The following is a 17,314-nucleotide window of genomic DNA, read 5'->3' as shown; positions in this document are numbered from 1 at the left end:
TTGTTTTTTACAATATACGATGCTTAAACCCCCTTGAATTTGTCTACATGAAACAGCAGCAACATTTGTTTTAACATGACTACGAGAAGAATGGTGAAGCTGTCGACCTCTAACCAATATATTCTAATTTCCTTCTATTGGGATTTATGGAATGAGGAAATAAGTGAAAGGACTATTGGCAAATATTCTCAAATTACATTTGAGAATTAGTTTCCTTGGGTGTGTTCTGGATGACATAATTGCAGTAAGTGGTTTTCTTTACCCCCTACAGGTAACTATGTTCCTGATTGTGGGCTGTATATAAGAGGAGAAGCTGTCAGAAAGGTTGCTCATTTAGCCAAACAGTACTTCATACAAACAAACTGACGACTGAGAACTCCTGTCCTGGGTCTCTTTTGGTTTGGCAGGTAAAGGATTTTCTCTTTTAAATTTGTTTGGTTTTGAGCGTGATGCTTCTTGGTACTTATATTTAAAACAATACTTAAAACCTTTCAAAAAATACATTTAATATACGTAGTACTATAATTTAGTAGCATTTTGATGTGGCATTATGTTTTTAATACAGCTAACTTCAATCGATATACAGTGGTGTGAAAGGTTGTTTGTCCCCTGCCCATTCATCTTTGCATAATTTTTGCAATTCAGCCACACTGGAGGGTTTACAAGCATGAAACACCTTTTATGGTCATGCCACAGCATCTCCATGGGATTCAGGTCAGGACCTTGACTAGGTCACTGAGTAAGTCTTCATTTGGTTTTTCTTAAGTCATTCAGAGGTGGACTTGCTGGTGTGTTATGGAACATTCCCCTGCTGGAAAAACCAAGTGCGCTTCAGCTTGAGGTCAAAAACTGGACTGGACATTCTCCTTCGGGATGTTTTGGTAGACAGCAGAATTCTTGATTCCATTTACCACACCAAGTCTTCCAGGTCCCGAGGCAGCAAAACAGCCCCAGGCCATCACACTACCATGACCACATTTTATTGTTGGTATGATGTTCCTTGTCTGCAACGCTGTTAGTTTTTATGCCAGATGTAACAGGACTCAAACCTTCCAAAAAGTTCAACTTCTATCACGTCTGCATAAAATAATGTTTTACCAGATGTCTTGGGGAGATGTTTTTGGCAATTGTGAGATGAGCCTTTGAGTTAGTTTTGGTCAGCAGAGGTTTTCTCCTAGAACTCTCCCATTTTTGCTCATTCCTTTTCTTATTGTTGAATCATGAAGTCTAATCTTAATTGAGACATGTGAATCCTGAGGTTCTTTAATGTTGTCTGGGTTATTTTGTGACCTCTTGGATGAGTTGTTGATGTGCTCTTGGAGTAACTTTGGTAAGCCAGTCAAGCCTGGAAAGCTTCACCGCTGTTCCAGATTTACTCCATTGGTGTCTAATGGCTCTCACTTTGGTTCACTGGAGTCCCAAAGCCTTACAAATAGCTTTGTAAACCTTTCCAGACTGATAGATGTCAGTGACTTTGTTTCTCAAGTGTTTCTTTAGATCCTGGCAAGATGAGTTGCTTTCTGAGATCTTTTAGCCTGCTTCACTTTGTCAGACAGCTTCTATTTAAGTGATTTCTTGATTCAACAGGTCGGCCAGCAGTGTAGGGACTACAGTAACTACGTTATTATTGTGGTAACGAGCATGGTAACTAGTTATTATGCCAAAATCAGGAACGCGTTAATCATTACTGGGATTTAGATAGTGTCTTTATTCGTTACTTCTTGCGGTGGCTATCACGGAGCTTCCACAGATTCAGTAACATTAGCAAGTGGTGGAGATCAGCAGGTAGATGAGGGAAAGGGGAGGCAGGAGGAGCAGAGACCCGAGGCGGTGTTGAGGCCGTCGGTCCGAGTGTCAGGTGAACTGAACTTCAGGTAAGAAGTTATGACTTGCAGTCTATCTGGGTCAGATATAAACCAAGTTTAAGTGGAGTTTATTTTCGTTATGCTGACTTTTTTGTACTGGGTACTAGCTAGCATGACAGAGTTTCTATACAGCTGGGTGAGTGCTATGATGTTACTGATGTCGAACTTTATTTTGTTCATAAGGTTAATTATTAGAGTTGCCAACCATCCCGTAAAAAACGGAATCTCCTGCATTCAGAGAAAATATTATTGGTATTGAGGTGAAAAGGAACACAGTTTGTCCCGGACTTCCGCTACAATGAAAAAGACAGAAAGCTGGAGTTATTCTGTCTTTATGCTGTCAGCTGCCTCTTCTTCTCTCATTCTCTCCCCTCCCTCTCCTGTTTCTACTTCAATCATGAAACTGATCAATGATCAGCTGATCAGCTTTTCTCTCTTGTTTGTTTATCGCCCACTTTGCGCCAGAAAGAAGAAACCAGCGGAGGTCGCGTTAAACAAGAGCAGCACGTTTAAGCTTGATCAGCGGTTGTTAGAATGTATTTAATATTAATTTCTAGTATCAGCTGATGTTTGCTGGAGCCACAGCTGTAAAAGCTGCTGGTCATGATATCGGTTTGGTTATCTGGTGAGAGGGAAACATGAAGATGAAACCAGTAGATGTCCTTAATGAATCATCAGAGCTGAACAGGTGATGGAGAAACAGGTTTACCTTTTAGGTGACATGAATGAGTTGAAGGGAAGTTATGAACTGTTTATGAGAGACAAATAACACCAGGATCCTTTTTAGGTAGCTGACAGCTGGTAACTGTGCAGGGGCAGGTCTAGCAATGTTTTGCCAGAGGGGCAGATAGGGCGTTAACAGGGAGAGGGTGTCATGGTCCTGGGTCGGTGACCCAGCGTTTTGAGTTTGTTATTAGTATTTTCTAGTTTATTCTGATCTTGTATTTGTTCGTAGGGTTTGAGTTGTGTGTTCTATCATCCCTACCTGTGTCTCTCCTCTGCGTTCTGATCGTGTCCCCAGTTGGTTGTGTAAAACAGTCTGTGTGTTTCCTGTTTTACTTTGTAGGTCTGTGTCTCGTTATACCCATTAGTTCCAGCTGTGTCCCCTCCTGTGTGCCATTTCCTGATTACCTGGTGTGTGTATTTATAGTGGTGTCGGTCTGTGTTCGTTGTCGGCTCGTCTGTGTTTCATGGTGTCTGTTCCTCGTCTGTGTCTCTCTGCCTCCCACCCCATTCGTATGATCTCAGGTTTGTTATTTAGCTCACCCAGTTTAGGTTATGTTCTGTCCTGCTTTCAGTTCTGTTATTTGTATACTGTAAATAAACCCTCACTCATCTCATCATATCGGCTGTCTGCATTTTGGGTCCTCCTTTTCCTCCACACCACACGGCTCACCCCGCCAGCCGTGACAGAGGGGGGCACAAAGAAGTACTTTTTTTTCTTATTCTCATTTAAAATATCTAGCTTTTAAAAAATAATTATCTGAATCTTACAACAAACGATTGATAGATTGATGCATATATACCATCAGAACCATGTACATCACTGTCACAACAGTGTTTGTTTTCATTCAAAGGCTTTATGATTTTTCCTATAATGGCGGGCCGCTCTCTAGTCAAAATGCCCGGGCCGATTTTTTGTCCCAGTCCAGCCGTGTATGCAGCTCATCTGCAGTCTGGTGTTACCTACATCTTCCTATTCGGAAGGCAGAATTTCCGACTTCTGAGTACAATCGAAACCACCACGACTGCAGTTTTCGTGTTAGATGTAAAAAGCGCACATGACGCTGTGATGTAGGCTAGAATCATGGCGGCGGTCAATGACAGTCCAGGCGTGGGATTTCTCTCGTGGAAATATGCACATTATCTTTTCCTTTCTATTGGTAGGTGGCACAGTGTACTTGTGGCAAGTAAGCAAGCTAGAAGACTGGCAATCTTGCTGGGTATCCAGTTACGGAAGCAACACATTAACAAGAGATCAATAATATCTTTGTCTAATATTAAAATGTGTTTGATGATCTGAAACATGTAAGTGTGAAAAATATGCAAAAGACTGGAAAATCAGGAAGGGGGCAAACACTTTTTCACATCACTGTATTAAAAAGATGGTCAAAACTAAAATATTGATCTCATGTGATGCACCTCTTGAAAGTTCAATTTTTATTGTCATCTTGTTTTAAGGTTCCTCTACAATCATGATGCGACTGGTAATTTATAACTTTAAATACATTTCAAGTTCAATTAAAATTGAATTTCCTTTTGTTCTGTAATACATATGTTTTCACATTACAAGCTCAATTCCGAAAACGTTGGGATTCTGCATAAAATCTAAATAAAAACAGAATGATAAGATTTGCAAATTTTGCAAACATTTTATTCACAATATAAAATACGTGAAATAAGTTTAAACTTATTAGTGGCTGATTTAAAATTTGATGACAGTATTAGATTTGCCATCAAATAGTAAAAGTTCTGGACTGCAGGGAAACAAGTTCAGCATCTATACACTTCAACTTTAATATTGTCTTGGTGAAATATGTAAGGCCTTGACCAAAAGAAACATAATATGGATGGGAGCACATGTTGCTCTAAAACCTGTTCACAGCTTTCAGCACTGATGGTGCTTTTCCAGATGTGGGAGATTTAAAATGATCTGACTGTAGAAGTACACGCCAGAAACGATGGTTCTGCACACTGTTATTGTTTTTTATTGAGAGTTATGCACACAAAGAAGGCAGTCCGTTTCAGTCTAGCTCTCTCCTCCTCCCCGCTCGACTCTGCCTTCACTATAGAGACACGGACAAGAGACACCGTCATCAGACAATTGCCTGTGGCTCACCTGCCTCCCGGTGCCGCCCCCTTAAGCTAACTGCACCACTGCTCCCTTGCAGCTGAGCCAGGGACCACACCGCCACCACACTGATATATTTCATGAAATAGCAAAATGACTCAGTTTAAATGTTTTTAATGTTCTACTGAGAATAAAGTGTCAGTTTATGAAACTTGCAAATCATTGTATTCTGGTTTCAGTTACGTTTTACAGAATTTCCCAACATTATCAGAATTGATTTTATACATTCAATACAATATGTACAAGCAGAATGCAGTTTTATGTGATTCCAACATATTTATTTTTCTATTTTTTCCTGCAGTTGGTTGTTGCCATTATTGCGGGATTACTTTTTGGTGGGTTGTTCTCAATAACTATTAAATTTTAACAATTCTGCAATTTATTGACAGTGCATTTAATCAAAAAATATGCAATTAAAGCATTATTAGCAAAACAAAATGTTATGATTGTGTTTACCAGAAAACACATACGGGGTGGACAGTGCGCCCAGCTCTGAAAAACAAAAAGATAAAAATGGTAAGACTCTTCACAGTAGGGTGCTACATTTCATGACCAATGTCCTGTATCTTAGCTAATGTAGAAAAACATTGTAACATGTTGCTTGTATATTCAGATTTGACAATCTTAAAATAGTAACATCCTTCATCACAAGTTGATTAATGTTACATACAATGTACGTTATTTCAGTCTCAGATGAAGAACTTTGTATCTACTTCTAAAGTTAATAGCTTCTGACAAGACTATAATATCTCAGAAGTGTTGGCAATTGCAAAAATACAACATTATTCTTCTTACTAGGAAGTGAAAAGCAGGCTTCCAGTGACCCCAGTTCTAAGAACCCAAAGGATAAAAATGGTGAAATCCTTCATTAGAATTTGAATAATGTTGTAATTAGTTTTATGTATGTACATAAAAGGTGTATATTTTCTTCTGAAGAGCTTTGTATCTTCTTGTAAAGTTGTTTTTTGGCAATTATGTCAACTGGCAGAACTGTATACAGTCACAAAAAACAATAGAAATAGTTAGATCTTTCATAACAATTTCATTAATGTCAATACAGTGTGTATTATTTCAGTCAAAATCACAACATTATTTTTCTCACTAGGAAGCGACCAGCAGGCTCCCAGTGAATCTAGTCCTAAGGACCCAAAGGATAAAAAAGGTAGATCCTTCATTGCAATATGATTAATGTCACATAAAATATGTATATTTTCAGTCTGTGCTGCAGAGTTTTGTATCTTTGTGTAAAGATGTTAATTTTTGAAAATTACCTAAATTGGCAGAACTGTAAAAGTAGAAATATTGAGATCCTTCATAACAATTTCATTGTCAATACAGTGTGTATTATATCAGTCACTGGTAGAACTGTACAACATCACAACATTATTCTTCTTACTAGGAAGCGACCAGCAGGCTCCCAGTGGATCTAGTCCTAAGGACCCAAAGGATAAAAAAGGTAGATCCTTCATTGTAATTTGATTAGTGTCACATAAAATGCGTATTATTTCAAACACTGCAGAAGAGCTTCGTAGCATTTTGTAAAGTTATTCAGTTTTGACAGCTGTGCCATCATAACTGTGCACAATCACAACAGACATCATTTTTTGATTATATTTACTAGAAAACTCCCCTGACGCCAGTCCTAAAGACCAAAAGAATAAAAAAGGTAGATCCTTAATGAGAATTTGATTAATGCCAGTACAGTGTGTATCATTTCAATCGCTGCAGAAGAGTTTAGTAAAAGTTACTCATTTTTGACAATTTTGCACAATCACTGTGCACAATCACAACAGACATCATTTTCTTACTATATTTACTAGAAAACTCCCCTGACGCCAGTCCTAAGGACCAAAAGGATAAAAAAGGTCAGATCCTTCATTACAACTTGATTTATGTCACAAATGTGTATGTACATAAAATGTGCTGAAGAACTTTTCAGCTTCTTGTAAATGTATTCAATTTTAACAATTCTGCAATTTATAAGCAGTGCATTTAATCCAAAAATATGCAGTTAAAGCATTATTAGCAAAACAAAATGTTATGATTGTGTTTACCAGAAAACACATACAAGGTGGACAGTGCGCCCAGCTCTGAAAAACAAAAAGATAAAAATTGTAAGACCCTTCACAGTAGGGTGCTACATTTCATGACCAATGTCCTGTATCTTAGCTAATGTAGAAAAACATTGTAACATGTTACTTGTATATTCAGATTTGACAATCTTAAAATAGTAACATCCTTCATCACAAGTTGATTAATGTTACATACAATGTACGTTATTTCAGTCTCAGATGAAGAACTTTGTATCTACTTCTAAAGTTAATAGCTTCTGACAAGACTATAATATCTCAGAAGTGTTGGCAATTGCAAAGATACAACATTATTCTTCTTACTAGGAAGTGAAAAGCAGGCTTCCAGTGACCCCAGTTCTAAGAACCCAAAGGATAAAAATGGTGAGATCCTTCATTACAACTTGAATAATGTTGTAATTAGTTTTATGTATGTACATAAAAGGTGTATATTTTCTTCTGAAGAGCTTTGTATCTTCTTGTAAAGTTGTTTTTTGGCAATTATGTCAACTGGCAGAACTGTATACAGTCACAAAAAACAATAGAAATAGTTAGATCTTTCATAACAATTTCATTAATGTCAATACAGTGTGTATTATTTCAGTCAAAATCACAACATTATTCTTCTCACTAGGAAGCGACCAGCAGGCTCCCAGTGGCTCCAATCCTAAGGACCCAAAGGATAAAAAAGGTATTGCAATATGATTAATGTCACATAAAATGCGTATTATTTCAATTACTGCAGAAGAGCTTTGTAGCATTTTGTAAAGTTATTCAGTTTTGACAGCTGTGCCATCATAACTGTGCACAATCACAACAGACATCATTTTTTGATTATATATTTACTAGAAAACTCCACTGACTCCAGTCCTAAGGACCAAAAGGATAAAAATGGTGAGATCCTTCATTACAACCTAATGAATGTCACATAAAATATGTATATTTTCAGTCTGTGCTGAAAAGCTTTGTATCTTTGTGTAAAGTTGTTAATTTTTGAAAATTACCTAAATTGGCAGAACTGTAAAAATAGAAATATTGAGAACCTTCATAACAATTTCATTGTCAATACAGTGTGTATTATTTCAGTCACTGGTAGAACTGTACAACATCACAACATTATTCTTCTTACTAGGAAGTGAAAAGCAGGCTTCCAGTGACCCCAGTTCTAAGAACCCAAAGGATAAAAATGGTGAGATCCTTCATTACAACTTGAATAATGTTGTAATTAGTTTTATGTATGTACATAAAAGGTGTATATTTTCTTCTGAAGAGCTTTGTATCTTCTTGTAAAGTTGTTTTTTGGCAATTATGTCAACTGGCAGAACTGTATACAGTCACAAAAAACAATAGAAATAGTTAGATCTTTCATAACAATTTCATTAATGTCAATACAGTGTGTATTATTTCAGTCAAAATCACAACATTATTCTTCTCACTAGGAAACGACCAGCAGGCTCCCAGTGGCTCCAATCCTAAGGACCCAAAGGATAAAAAAGGTATTGCAATATGATTAATGTCACATAAAATGCGTATTATTTCAATTACTGCAGAAGAGCTTTGTAGCATTTTGTAAAGTTATTCAGTTTTGACAGCTGTGCCATCATAACTGTGCACAATCACAACAGACATCATTTTTTGATTATATATTTACTAGAAAACTCCACTGACTCCAGTCCTAAGGACCAAAAGGATAAAAATGGTGAGATCCTTCATTACAACCTAATGAATGTCACATAAAATATGTATATTTTCAGTCTGTGCTGAAAAGCTTTGTATCTTTGTGTAAAGTTGTTAATTTTTGAAAATTACCTAAATTGGCAGAACTGTAAAAATAGAAATATTGAGAACCTTCATAACAATTTCATTGTCAATACAGTGTGTATTATTTCAGTCACTGGTAGAACTGTACAACATCACAACATTATTCTTCTTACTAGGAAGCGACCAGCAGGCTCCCCGTGGACCTAGTCCTAAGGACCCAAAGGATAAAAAAGGTAGATCCTTCATTGTAATATGATTAGTGTCACATGAAATGCGTATTATTTCAATCACTGCAGAAGAGCTTCGTAGCATTTTGTAAAGTTATTCAGTTTTGACAGCTGTGCCATCATAACTGTGCACAATCACAACAGACATCATTTTTTGATTATATTTACTAGAAAACTCCCCTGACACCAGTCCTAAGGACCAAAAGGATAAAAAAGGTAGATCCTTAATGAGAATTTGATTAATGCCAGTACAGTGTGTATCATTTCAATCGCTGCAGAAGAGTTTAGTAAAAGTTACTCATTTTTGACAATTTTCACAATCACAACAGACATAATTTTCTTATTATATTTACTAGAAAACTCCACTGACTCCAGTCCTAAGGACCAAAAGGATAAAAAAGGTCAGATCCTTCATTACAACTTGATTTATGTCACAAATGTGTATGTACATAAAATGTGCAGAAGAACTTTTCAGCTTCTTGTAAATGTATTCAATTTTGACAATTTTGTAAACTCCCAGAACTGTACACAATAACAAAAGATCTTTTTATTCATTTTAACTAGAAAAGTCAAGAGGCTCCAGTTCTAAGAAACCAAAAGATAAAAATGGTGAGATCCTTCATTATAACTTGATTAATACCATGTAAAATGTGTATATCTTCAGTCTCTGTTGAAGAGCTTTGCATCTTCTTGTAAAATTATTCAAATTTGACAAGAATTGTACACTGTAACAAAGTACAACATTATTCCACTTAATAGGAAGCAAAGAGCAGGACTCCAGTGAATCTGGTTCAAAGGAAGAAAAGGACGGTAAGAGTCTTCAACACTGTGTATCAGTATCACATACAGTGTGGTGTATTTTAATCATGGTGGAAGAACTTTGTAACTTCTTGGAACTCCATAAACTGTAAGGACTGTTATTCTTCTTATGTTTACTAGAAAGGAAAAAGCAGGCCTCTAGTGAATCTAATTCTAAGGAAGAAAAGGATAAAAAAGGTCAGATCCTTCATTACAACTTGATTTATGTCACAAATGTGTATGTACATAAAATGGGCTGAAGAACTTTTCAGCTTCTTGTAAATGTATTCAATTTTGACAATTTTGTAAACTCCCAGAACTGTACACAATAACAAAAGATCTTTTTATTCATTTTAACTAGAAAAGTCAAGAGGCTCCAGTTCTAAGAAACCAAAAGATAAAAATGGTGAGATCCTTCATTATAACTTGATTAATACCATGTAAAATGTGTATATCTTCAGTCTCTGTTGAAGAGCTTTGCATCTTCTTGTAAAATTATTCAAATTTGACAAGAATTGTACACTGTAACAAAGTACAACATTATTCCACTTAATAGGAAGCAAAGAGCAGGACTCCAGTGAATCTGGTTCAAAGGAAGAAAAGGACGGTAAGAGTCTTCAACACTGTGTATCAGTATCACATACAGTGTGGTGTATTTTAATCATGGTGGAAGAACTTTGTAACTTCTTGGAACTCCATAAACTGTAAGGACTGTTATTCTTCTTATGTTTACTAGAAAGGAAAAAGCAGGCCTCTAGTGAATCTAATTCTAAGGAAGAAAAGGATAAAAAAGGTCAGATCCTTCATTACAACTTGATTTATGTCACAAATGTGTATGTACATAAAATGGGCTGAAGAACTTTTCAGCTTCTTGTAAATGTATTCAATTTTGACAATTTTGTAAACTCCCAGAGCTGTACACAATCACAAAAGATCTTTTTATTCATTTTAACTAGAAAAGTCAAGAGGCTCCAGTTCTAAGAAACCAAAAGATAAAAATGGTGAGATCCTTCATTATAACTTGATTAATACCATGTAAAATGTGCATATCTTCAGTCTCTGTTGAAGAGCTTTGCATCTTCTTGTAAAATTATTCAAATTTGACAAGAATTGTACACTGTAACAAAATACAACATTATTCCACTTAATAGGAAGCAAAGAGCAGGACTCCAGTGAATCTGGTTCAAAGGAAGAAAAGGACGGTAAGAGTCTTCAACACTGTGTATCAGTATCACATACAGTGTGGTGTATTTTAATCATGGTGGAAGAACTTTGTAACTTCTTGGAACTCCATAAACTGTAAGGACTGTTATTCTTCTTATGTTTACTAGAAAGGAAAAAGCAGGCCTCTAGTGAATCTAATTCTAAGGAAGAAAAGGATAAAAAAGGTCAGATCCTTCATTACAACTTGATTTATGTCACAAATGTGTATGTACATAAAATGGGCTGAAGAACTTTTCAGCTTCTTGTAAATGTATTCAATTTTGACAATTTTGTAAACTCCCAGAGCTGTACACAATCACAAAAGATCTTTTTATTCATTTTAACTAGAAAAGTCAAGAGGCTCCAGTTCTAAGAAACCAAAAGATAAAAATGGTGAGATCCTTCATTATAACTTGATTAATACCATGTAAAATGTGCATATCTTCAGTCTCTGTTGAAGAGCTTTGCATCTTCTTGTAAAATTATTCAAATTTGACAAGAATTGTACACTGTAACAAAATACAACATTATTCCACTTAATAGGAAGCAAAGAGCAGGACTCCAGTGAATCTAGTTCAAAGGAAGAAAAGAACGGTAAGAGCCTTCAACACTGTGTATCAGTATCACATACAGTGTGGTGTATTTTAATCACGGTGGAAGAACTTTGTAACGTCTTGGAACTCCATGAACTGTAAGGACTGTTATTCTTCTTATGTTTACTAGAAAGGAAAAAGCAGAACTCCAGTGAATCTAGTTCAAAGGAAGAAAAGGATGGAAATAGTAAGACCCTTCACTATGTGTCACACCCAATGTGTAGTCAGTGGCATACTTTGAAATGAGAGAAATATTTGCTTATATTGTGATGTCAAACAATGCCCCCAAAATGATGATGTATTATTCTATACATTTACATCTATATTCTACATTTTTTTAATTGGTTGCTAAAGCTTGGTTGCTAAATGCACATTAAACTGTTTACTGGATTATGTGTTAAATGTGTTGATGTGACAGTGGAAATTCAGATTTTTTCTTATCTTATCTTTTAAGGTGTATTTAATTAAATTAAATACATTTAATTAAATAACTTTGACAGGTACACAAAGCCATTAGCACTGTACACCATCACAAATAAAATGACATTATAACATTTATATTTACTAGAAAGCAACCTACGCCTCGAGTGTGTGTCTGATTTTAAGGAACAAAAGAAGACCGTTCACTTTAATATAACCCAAAGTGAAGTGAAGTTTCTAAGTTCCTAAGGTGGAAAATTTAATGTTTCATTTGTCACACAGGAGTAGCTATTTTATCCTTTTTATCAGTTTCCTGATAAAATAGGACTTTCCTCTTTTTTTTTGGTAATCACACAGTATTAACTCTCATTTTCTCACCATCTAAAGTATCGAATTCATTGTATTTGAAAAACAATCGATGTATTTTAATTGATCAGTTTGTGCAATTTTTAAAGTCTCACTTTCTGCTGTTTCTTCATTTTCTGCATTTCAGGAAAGCCCTGCTTCTATCCCATCAACATTCGTAAGGAGATCACATTTTGTTTTCTCATTTGCAGTTACAGTGCAAAAAAGTGTTTGCCCCCCTGATTTCCTAGTGTTTTGCATGTTTTTCACACTTACATATCATCAAACAATTTTTAATATTAGACAAAGATAACCCAAGTTAATATGAAATTCAGTTTTTAAATGAGGATTTCAGTGATTAAGGGAGAATGTAAGGCTTTGGGACTCCAGTGAACCAACGTAGTAGCCATTATATACAAAATGAGAAAACTTGGAACAACGGTAAAGCTTCCCAAGAGTGACCAAAATTACTCCAAGAGCACATTGATGACGGCTTAAGAAAAACAAAATGAAGACTTTGGAGCGGCACAATCAAAGTCCTGACCTGAATCCGAAGGAGATGCTGTGGCATGACCTTAAAAAGTTTCATGCTTGAAAACCCTACAATGTGGCAAAGTTGCAACAATTATGCAAAGATGATTTGTCCAAAATTCCTCTTGATTGCAGTTTTTGCTGCTAAGGGTTGGTCCAACCAGTTATTAGGTTTAGGGGGCAATCACTTTTTCACACAGAGCCATGTAGGTTTGTATTTATTTCCCTTAAATCATAAACACCTTCATTTAGAAAATGCATTTTGTGTTTACTTATGTTATCTTTGTCTAATATTTAAGTTTCTTTGATGAACTGAAACTAAATACTTTTTCACACCACTGTCCATCACAGCCATCTTTTTTAACATTCACAATTTGTCTTAGTCAAATGAAAACATTTACAGAAAAGCTTTCAAAGTTGCTAAATTATCTGAATTTGACCCTTTTCCAGGATGCTGGACAGAATGGTTCGATAGAGACGACCCTTCTGCATCTGGAGACTGGGAAACTCTTTGCAGGCTCCGCAAAGAGAACCCTGGAAAGATCTGCCCTAGACCAGCAGCTATCGAAGCCAAGACTCTATCTGGGCTCACTGTGGCTGCAGCAGGGGACGTGATTTACAAGTAAGAACAGTAGAAGAAAAAATATGTGAAAAAGTGTGTGTGAGTGATATATTCTATGGAATTGGCAGCATTTGCATTTTCACTGTTTAAGTTGGACACAGTTTGAGGATTCACCAAAGTGTGACATGAACCATATGCCACAGCAATCCATCCAGTGTTTTGGAGATATTGCAGCCTGTACCACAGTGGTGACAAATCAACAGACAGACAGATGGGCTGACAGAGTTTGATTGCCATGCCTTTAACCATGCATTAACATGTCTAAAAAATGCAAATACACTTAAGTGGTTACAGCCATTAGGCTGCTCTTAGTCAGTTTCATGTCGGTCTCCTTCTTTTCTTTTTTCTTTTTTAGAAATGACATAACTTCAGGATTCATCTGCAGAAACAAAGACCAGATCAAGAAAAAGAAGTGCAACGATTATCGTGTTCGCTTCAGCTGCTATCCCCCGTTTTGTGACAGAGGAGGTATCACTACATTCTGCATGTGGAATATTAAGCTCCTAATGCAAACTGATTTCTTGCTTTTTTTTATTGCATAAAGTATAGACAGTCATTTAAAATGTTGCTTTGGTTCTGTAGTTTTCTAACAGGCATGCTTTGTCCGTATTTACTCGCTGCAGTGTGTTGGACCAGCTGGTTTAATCGCGATAATCCTGGTGCAACAGGAGACTGGGAGGTTTTAAGTGAACTGAAGAAACAATACAAAATTTGTGACAACCCTCTGTATGTGGACGCTGTTACCACTGACACGATGACCCCAGCCATCTACACAGGGGAGACCTTTTACATGTAAGCTGCCTCCTAAGAAAACAATAAAAGCTTCACGTTTGGTACAAACAACCCAATGACCAAACACAGTGTTCAGCAACAACGCCTCTTGCCTCAAGTTTCCAAATTTTAGACATGTTCTGCCTGAAGATACTTCTTAAACAACGAATGGGAATTCAGTTATATTTGTAAGGGTGATCATTTTTCCTGAGGGAACTGCATAATGTCGAAATTCATTCTTGTATTACTGGGTTGACTTAAACAATATGTGTGTTATGAGAAAGAAAAAGTAATACATGACAGGAAATGATTTACTTGTGATTATTTTATCTTATTTAAATAGGATGTTTGAGACATTTCACATTTACACTTATAAAAAAACAAATTACACAAGACATTTGGATGAGTAAAATTCATTTTTATTGGACCTGCCAACAGCACTATTGCGAAACCAGGTCATCTATTTTTATCATTAAAAAAAAAAAGACAACTGCAACAACAAAAGTAAGTATGGTTTAACCAACATGCCTCATTAAACAGTGGAAATGAACTGACATTTACATATTACTTTACCAGTCTTATTGACTGTGGAGTAAAGTGCTGGAGAATACAAGGTACATTTGACCATACATCTTTACTCTGGTTTACTCTGTGCACTTTAATTATTTTATGGTGGGCAAATTAGACCTACTAACTAAATATGTATGTCTTTGTACAATAAACACAAGTTCCTGTTTTAGATTATTATCAACGTAATAATAAAATAAAATAAAAACATTAAGCATATTTGTAGCTTACTTTGTGCTCATTTTTTTCAGGTACAATCCAACTGACGGATTTGTTTGCCGCAATAAGGACCAGATTATTGGCAAGTGCAGAGACTACAAAGTTCGCTTTGGATGCCCATGTAACAACTGAGCCCCAATTGAGTCCACCACGCTTAGAATTGTGGGGAGAGAAGAAGTTCCTCTTCATATCACTTTCATTTTCCTCTGCTATTTCTTTTGTTTAATAATTCATTTTTTACTGGGCGTAATATCGGGAAGAATTTGTAATGGGCCCCCTTCGCAGACATCTTCACTTAGCGGCGTTGCAAAAGCACAGGTGTTGCTAAATGAAAGATGATCTTGTTTCAAGCGACCATGGTGATGTGAACGACACAAAAGCAGCTAAAAATGAAGATTTAGTATTAAATATGTACGCAAATGTTTTCAGTGGTACAGGAGGAAGTTTTTCTGCTTTAACTTTCTTTTCTTTTCAGTGATTATGAAAGCATGACATTGTTTGACTAATGAACCAAACGACTAAAACGAATAAAACCACTAATGAACAGCAAGTCGGTTTCTTCTCTTGAGCTTACATGAAGCTATGACTTGATGTGAGTTATGCAGATGCACAGTATATGTTTTCAGCAGATGGCGGGGACTAATGTGATACGCATGCTGTGTTGTTTGACAGGAAAGTGAAAATGTGAAAAGCGCAACTCAGTAAATCTGAATTTTACATCAAAATAATTGGCAACACTAACAAGCAAACACACAGGTAGAACTAATGTCTATTTATAGAAAAAAAGACAGTTTGTTTTTTAGTGCAGGATTAGTGTATTTACAGCTTCCCTTTCTCGCTGACCTACATAACACCTTCGCCACATTTCCTTTAAAATCAAGTATTCTTGATGCGAGCCTATACGTGCACATAACCCCCTGCAAACCCAGAATGTACACATATAGGCACACAGATACATATATACATGCACACACATACACACACAGGCACTAAGGAGAGCAGGGAGATACAAGGTGATTCCATAACACCGCCAACAATTCCTCGGGAGATGAGCACTTGTGATAGGCGCTGAAAAGAAACTGCAGGGCACTGTACGGAATATAAAATAAGGAACTTTTCCACAGTCTGCTCCTGGAAACGAATCTGTTCTTTGGAGGGTTTTGCTAATGCTTGCATGTTTGCATTGCATCAACAGTTCTGTACTTGGTGCCATTTGGCTTTGAGCATGAACGCCTGTCTTCCAGAAGGCTGAAGACTGTGTTGAAATAGGCAACATATCAAAAGACGAAAAAGAAAGAAAAAAACAACCGAGAAGGACGGATGCAATCTGTTAAATTTTTCCTCTCAACTTCTCATGATAAAACTAAAGAGGAAAAATTCTGACACTGGTGGCAAAATAAAATGAAATTTGCATTATTGAAGTGCAACATAAGTGTTGAAGCTTTGCAGCACTATGGCGTTCCATTCTCTTCCATTAATCTACCAATATTCCATGGCTGTGAAGGCCTATTTATAGACCAGGGGATGATTAAGTGGTGAAGCTGTGTGCCACAAAGGGAACCAAGCTCATTTTCTTTTTCCTTCCTCTCTCTTCTTTGTGTATTCTCTTCCTACTTCTCCCTCTCTCTTTCTATCCCTCTGTGCCCTAGTCTTCTTTCCTATCGTCTCACTCTTTCTCTCTGCGCTCCTCTTTTCCATGAGCTTATATATTATATACCCAACTTTCATTCATATACTTTAGTTTAGCTGTCATTAAAATTATGTTAGACTCAAGGGGTAAGGATAAGTCCTTTAATTTCTTTTTTTTTCATTAGGCATTTGACAAAAGGATTTACAGCAGTGTTAATTGTTATGAGGCTTCACAGCAGAGACTGACAGGCTTAACAAGAGAGGATGGAGCTCAGTTCTATATGTTTCCATTGCTAAGGCAAGCTGGCTCAAGAATGAAAAGTGTTTTTAGTTAAAAGTAGAGGAAGAACATTTGTGCAGAGAGCTGCTTGCAAGGTGTCCTTGAGTGGAAGTAGAGCAATGCACAGGGTAAAGGGTTAAGCTCATTTTCATGTGTGCAGACATGATTAATGGAGGAGAGGAGAGGAGAGGAGAGGAGAGGAAAGGAAAGGAAAGGAAAGGAAAGGAAAGGAAAGGAAAGGAAAGGAAAGGAAAGGAAAGGAAAGGAAAGGGATTGACCTCACCCAATTTAGGACCAGCCTCCTTTCATCGTTTCCAGAAGAGCAAGGACATTAATGAGCTCAAACCCTCCTCCGTGCTTCCACACACTCTAGCTACTGGTCCATATCCAGATTTTCCCCTGCATTTACAGAGGCTTGGATAACAGCATTTTTGTGAAGAGTGGGCTTAGTGCAGAGCTGTAAATACTGATGACCTCAATAACACCCATTTGCCTATTAAAACCACTCAAAATATTTGTAGAAGGAGGTGAAAATGGACTATTTGAATATGCTGAAATGATAC

The 17,314-nt window shown here is 36.6% G+C and overlaps 1 protein-coding gene across 21 annotated transcripts; it reads left to right on the top strand.

Moving 5' to 3' along the window:
- The first annotated feature begins 288 nt into the window (after positions 1-288).
- Positions 289-17,015, top strand: LOC146501746 (uncharacterized). Of its 21 annotated transcripts, XR_014869303.1 has the most exons (33): positions 4,041-4,072; positions 5,018-5,051; positions 5,176-5,232; positions 5,515-5,571; positions 5,822-5,878; positions 6,116-6,172; positions 6,338-6,382; positions 6,537-6,581; positions 6,774-6,830; positions 7,113-7,169; positions 7,420-7,476; positions 7,635-7,679; positions 8,225-8,281; positions 8,440-8,484; positions 8,723-8,779; positions 8,945-8,989; positions 9,130-9,174; positions 9,338-9,382; positions 9,533-9,583; positions 9,713-9,769; positions 9,933-9,977; positions 10,128-10,178; positions 10,308-10,364; positions 10,528-10,572; positions 10,723-10,773; positions 10,903-10,959; positions 11,123-11,167; positions 11,318-11,368; positions 11,498-11,554; positions 12,281-12,310; positions 13,114-13,285; positions 13,641-13,753; positions 13,909-14,017. XR_014869303.1 is itself a non-coding variant. In XM_085132512.1 (32 exons), the coding sequence occupies exons 2-32, from the start codon at positions 4,061-4,063 to the stop codon at positions 14,972-14,974; spliced, it is 1,854 nt and encodes a 617-aa protein (XP_084988638.1). In that variant the 5' UTR covers positions 289-407; positions 4,047-4,060; the 3' UTR covers positions 14,975-17,015. The 21 variants fall into 21 exon arrangements, 17 of the variants coding, with proteins under 17 accessions (XP_084988638.1, XP_084988643.1, XP_084988639.1 ...); XM_085132512.1 differs by lacking the exons at positions 6,774-6,830; positions 7,113-7,169; positions 7,420-7,476 and adding exons at positions 289-407; positions 14,875-17,015 and having other exon boundaries at positions 4,047-4,072; positions 13,909-14,077; XR_014869304.1 differs by lacking the exon at positions 6,338-6,382.
- Positions 17,016-17,314: the final 299 nt, after the last annotated feature.

The sequence above is a fragment of the Neolamprologus multifasciatus genome, chromosome 15 (assembly GCF_963576455.1).
Source record: "Neolamprologus multifasciatus chromosome 15, fNeoMul1.2, whole genome shotgun sequence".
Classification (NCBI taxonomy): domain Eukaryota; kingdom Metazoa; phylum Chordata; class Actinopteri; order Cichliformes; family Cichlidae; genus Neolamprologus; species Neolamprologus multifasciatus.
The sequence above is the reverse complement of the archived record's forward strand: the minus strand, read 5'-3'. Positions and strand labels throughout refer to the sequence as shown.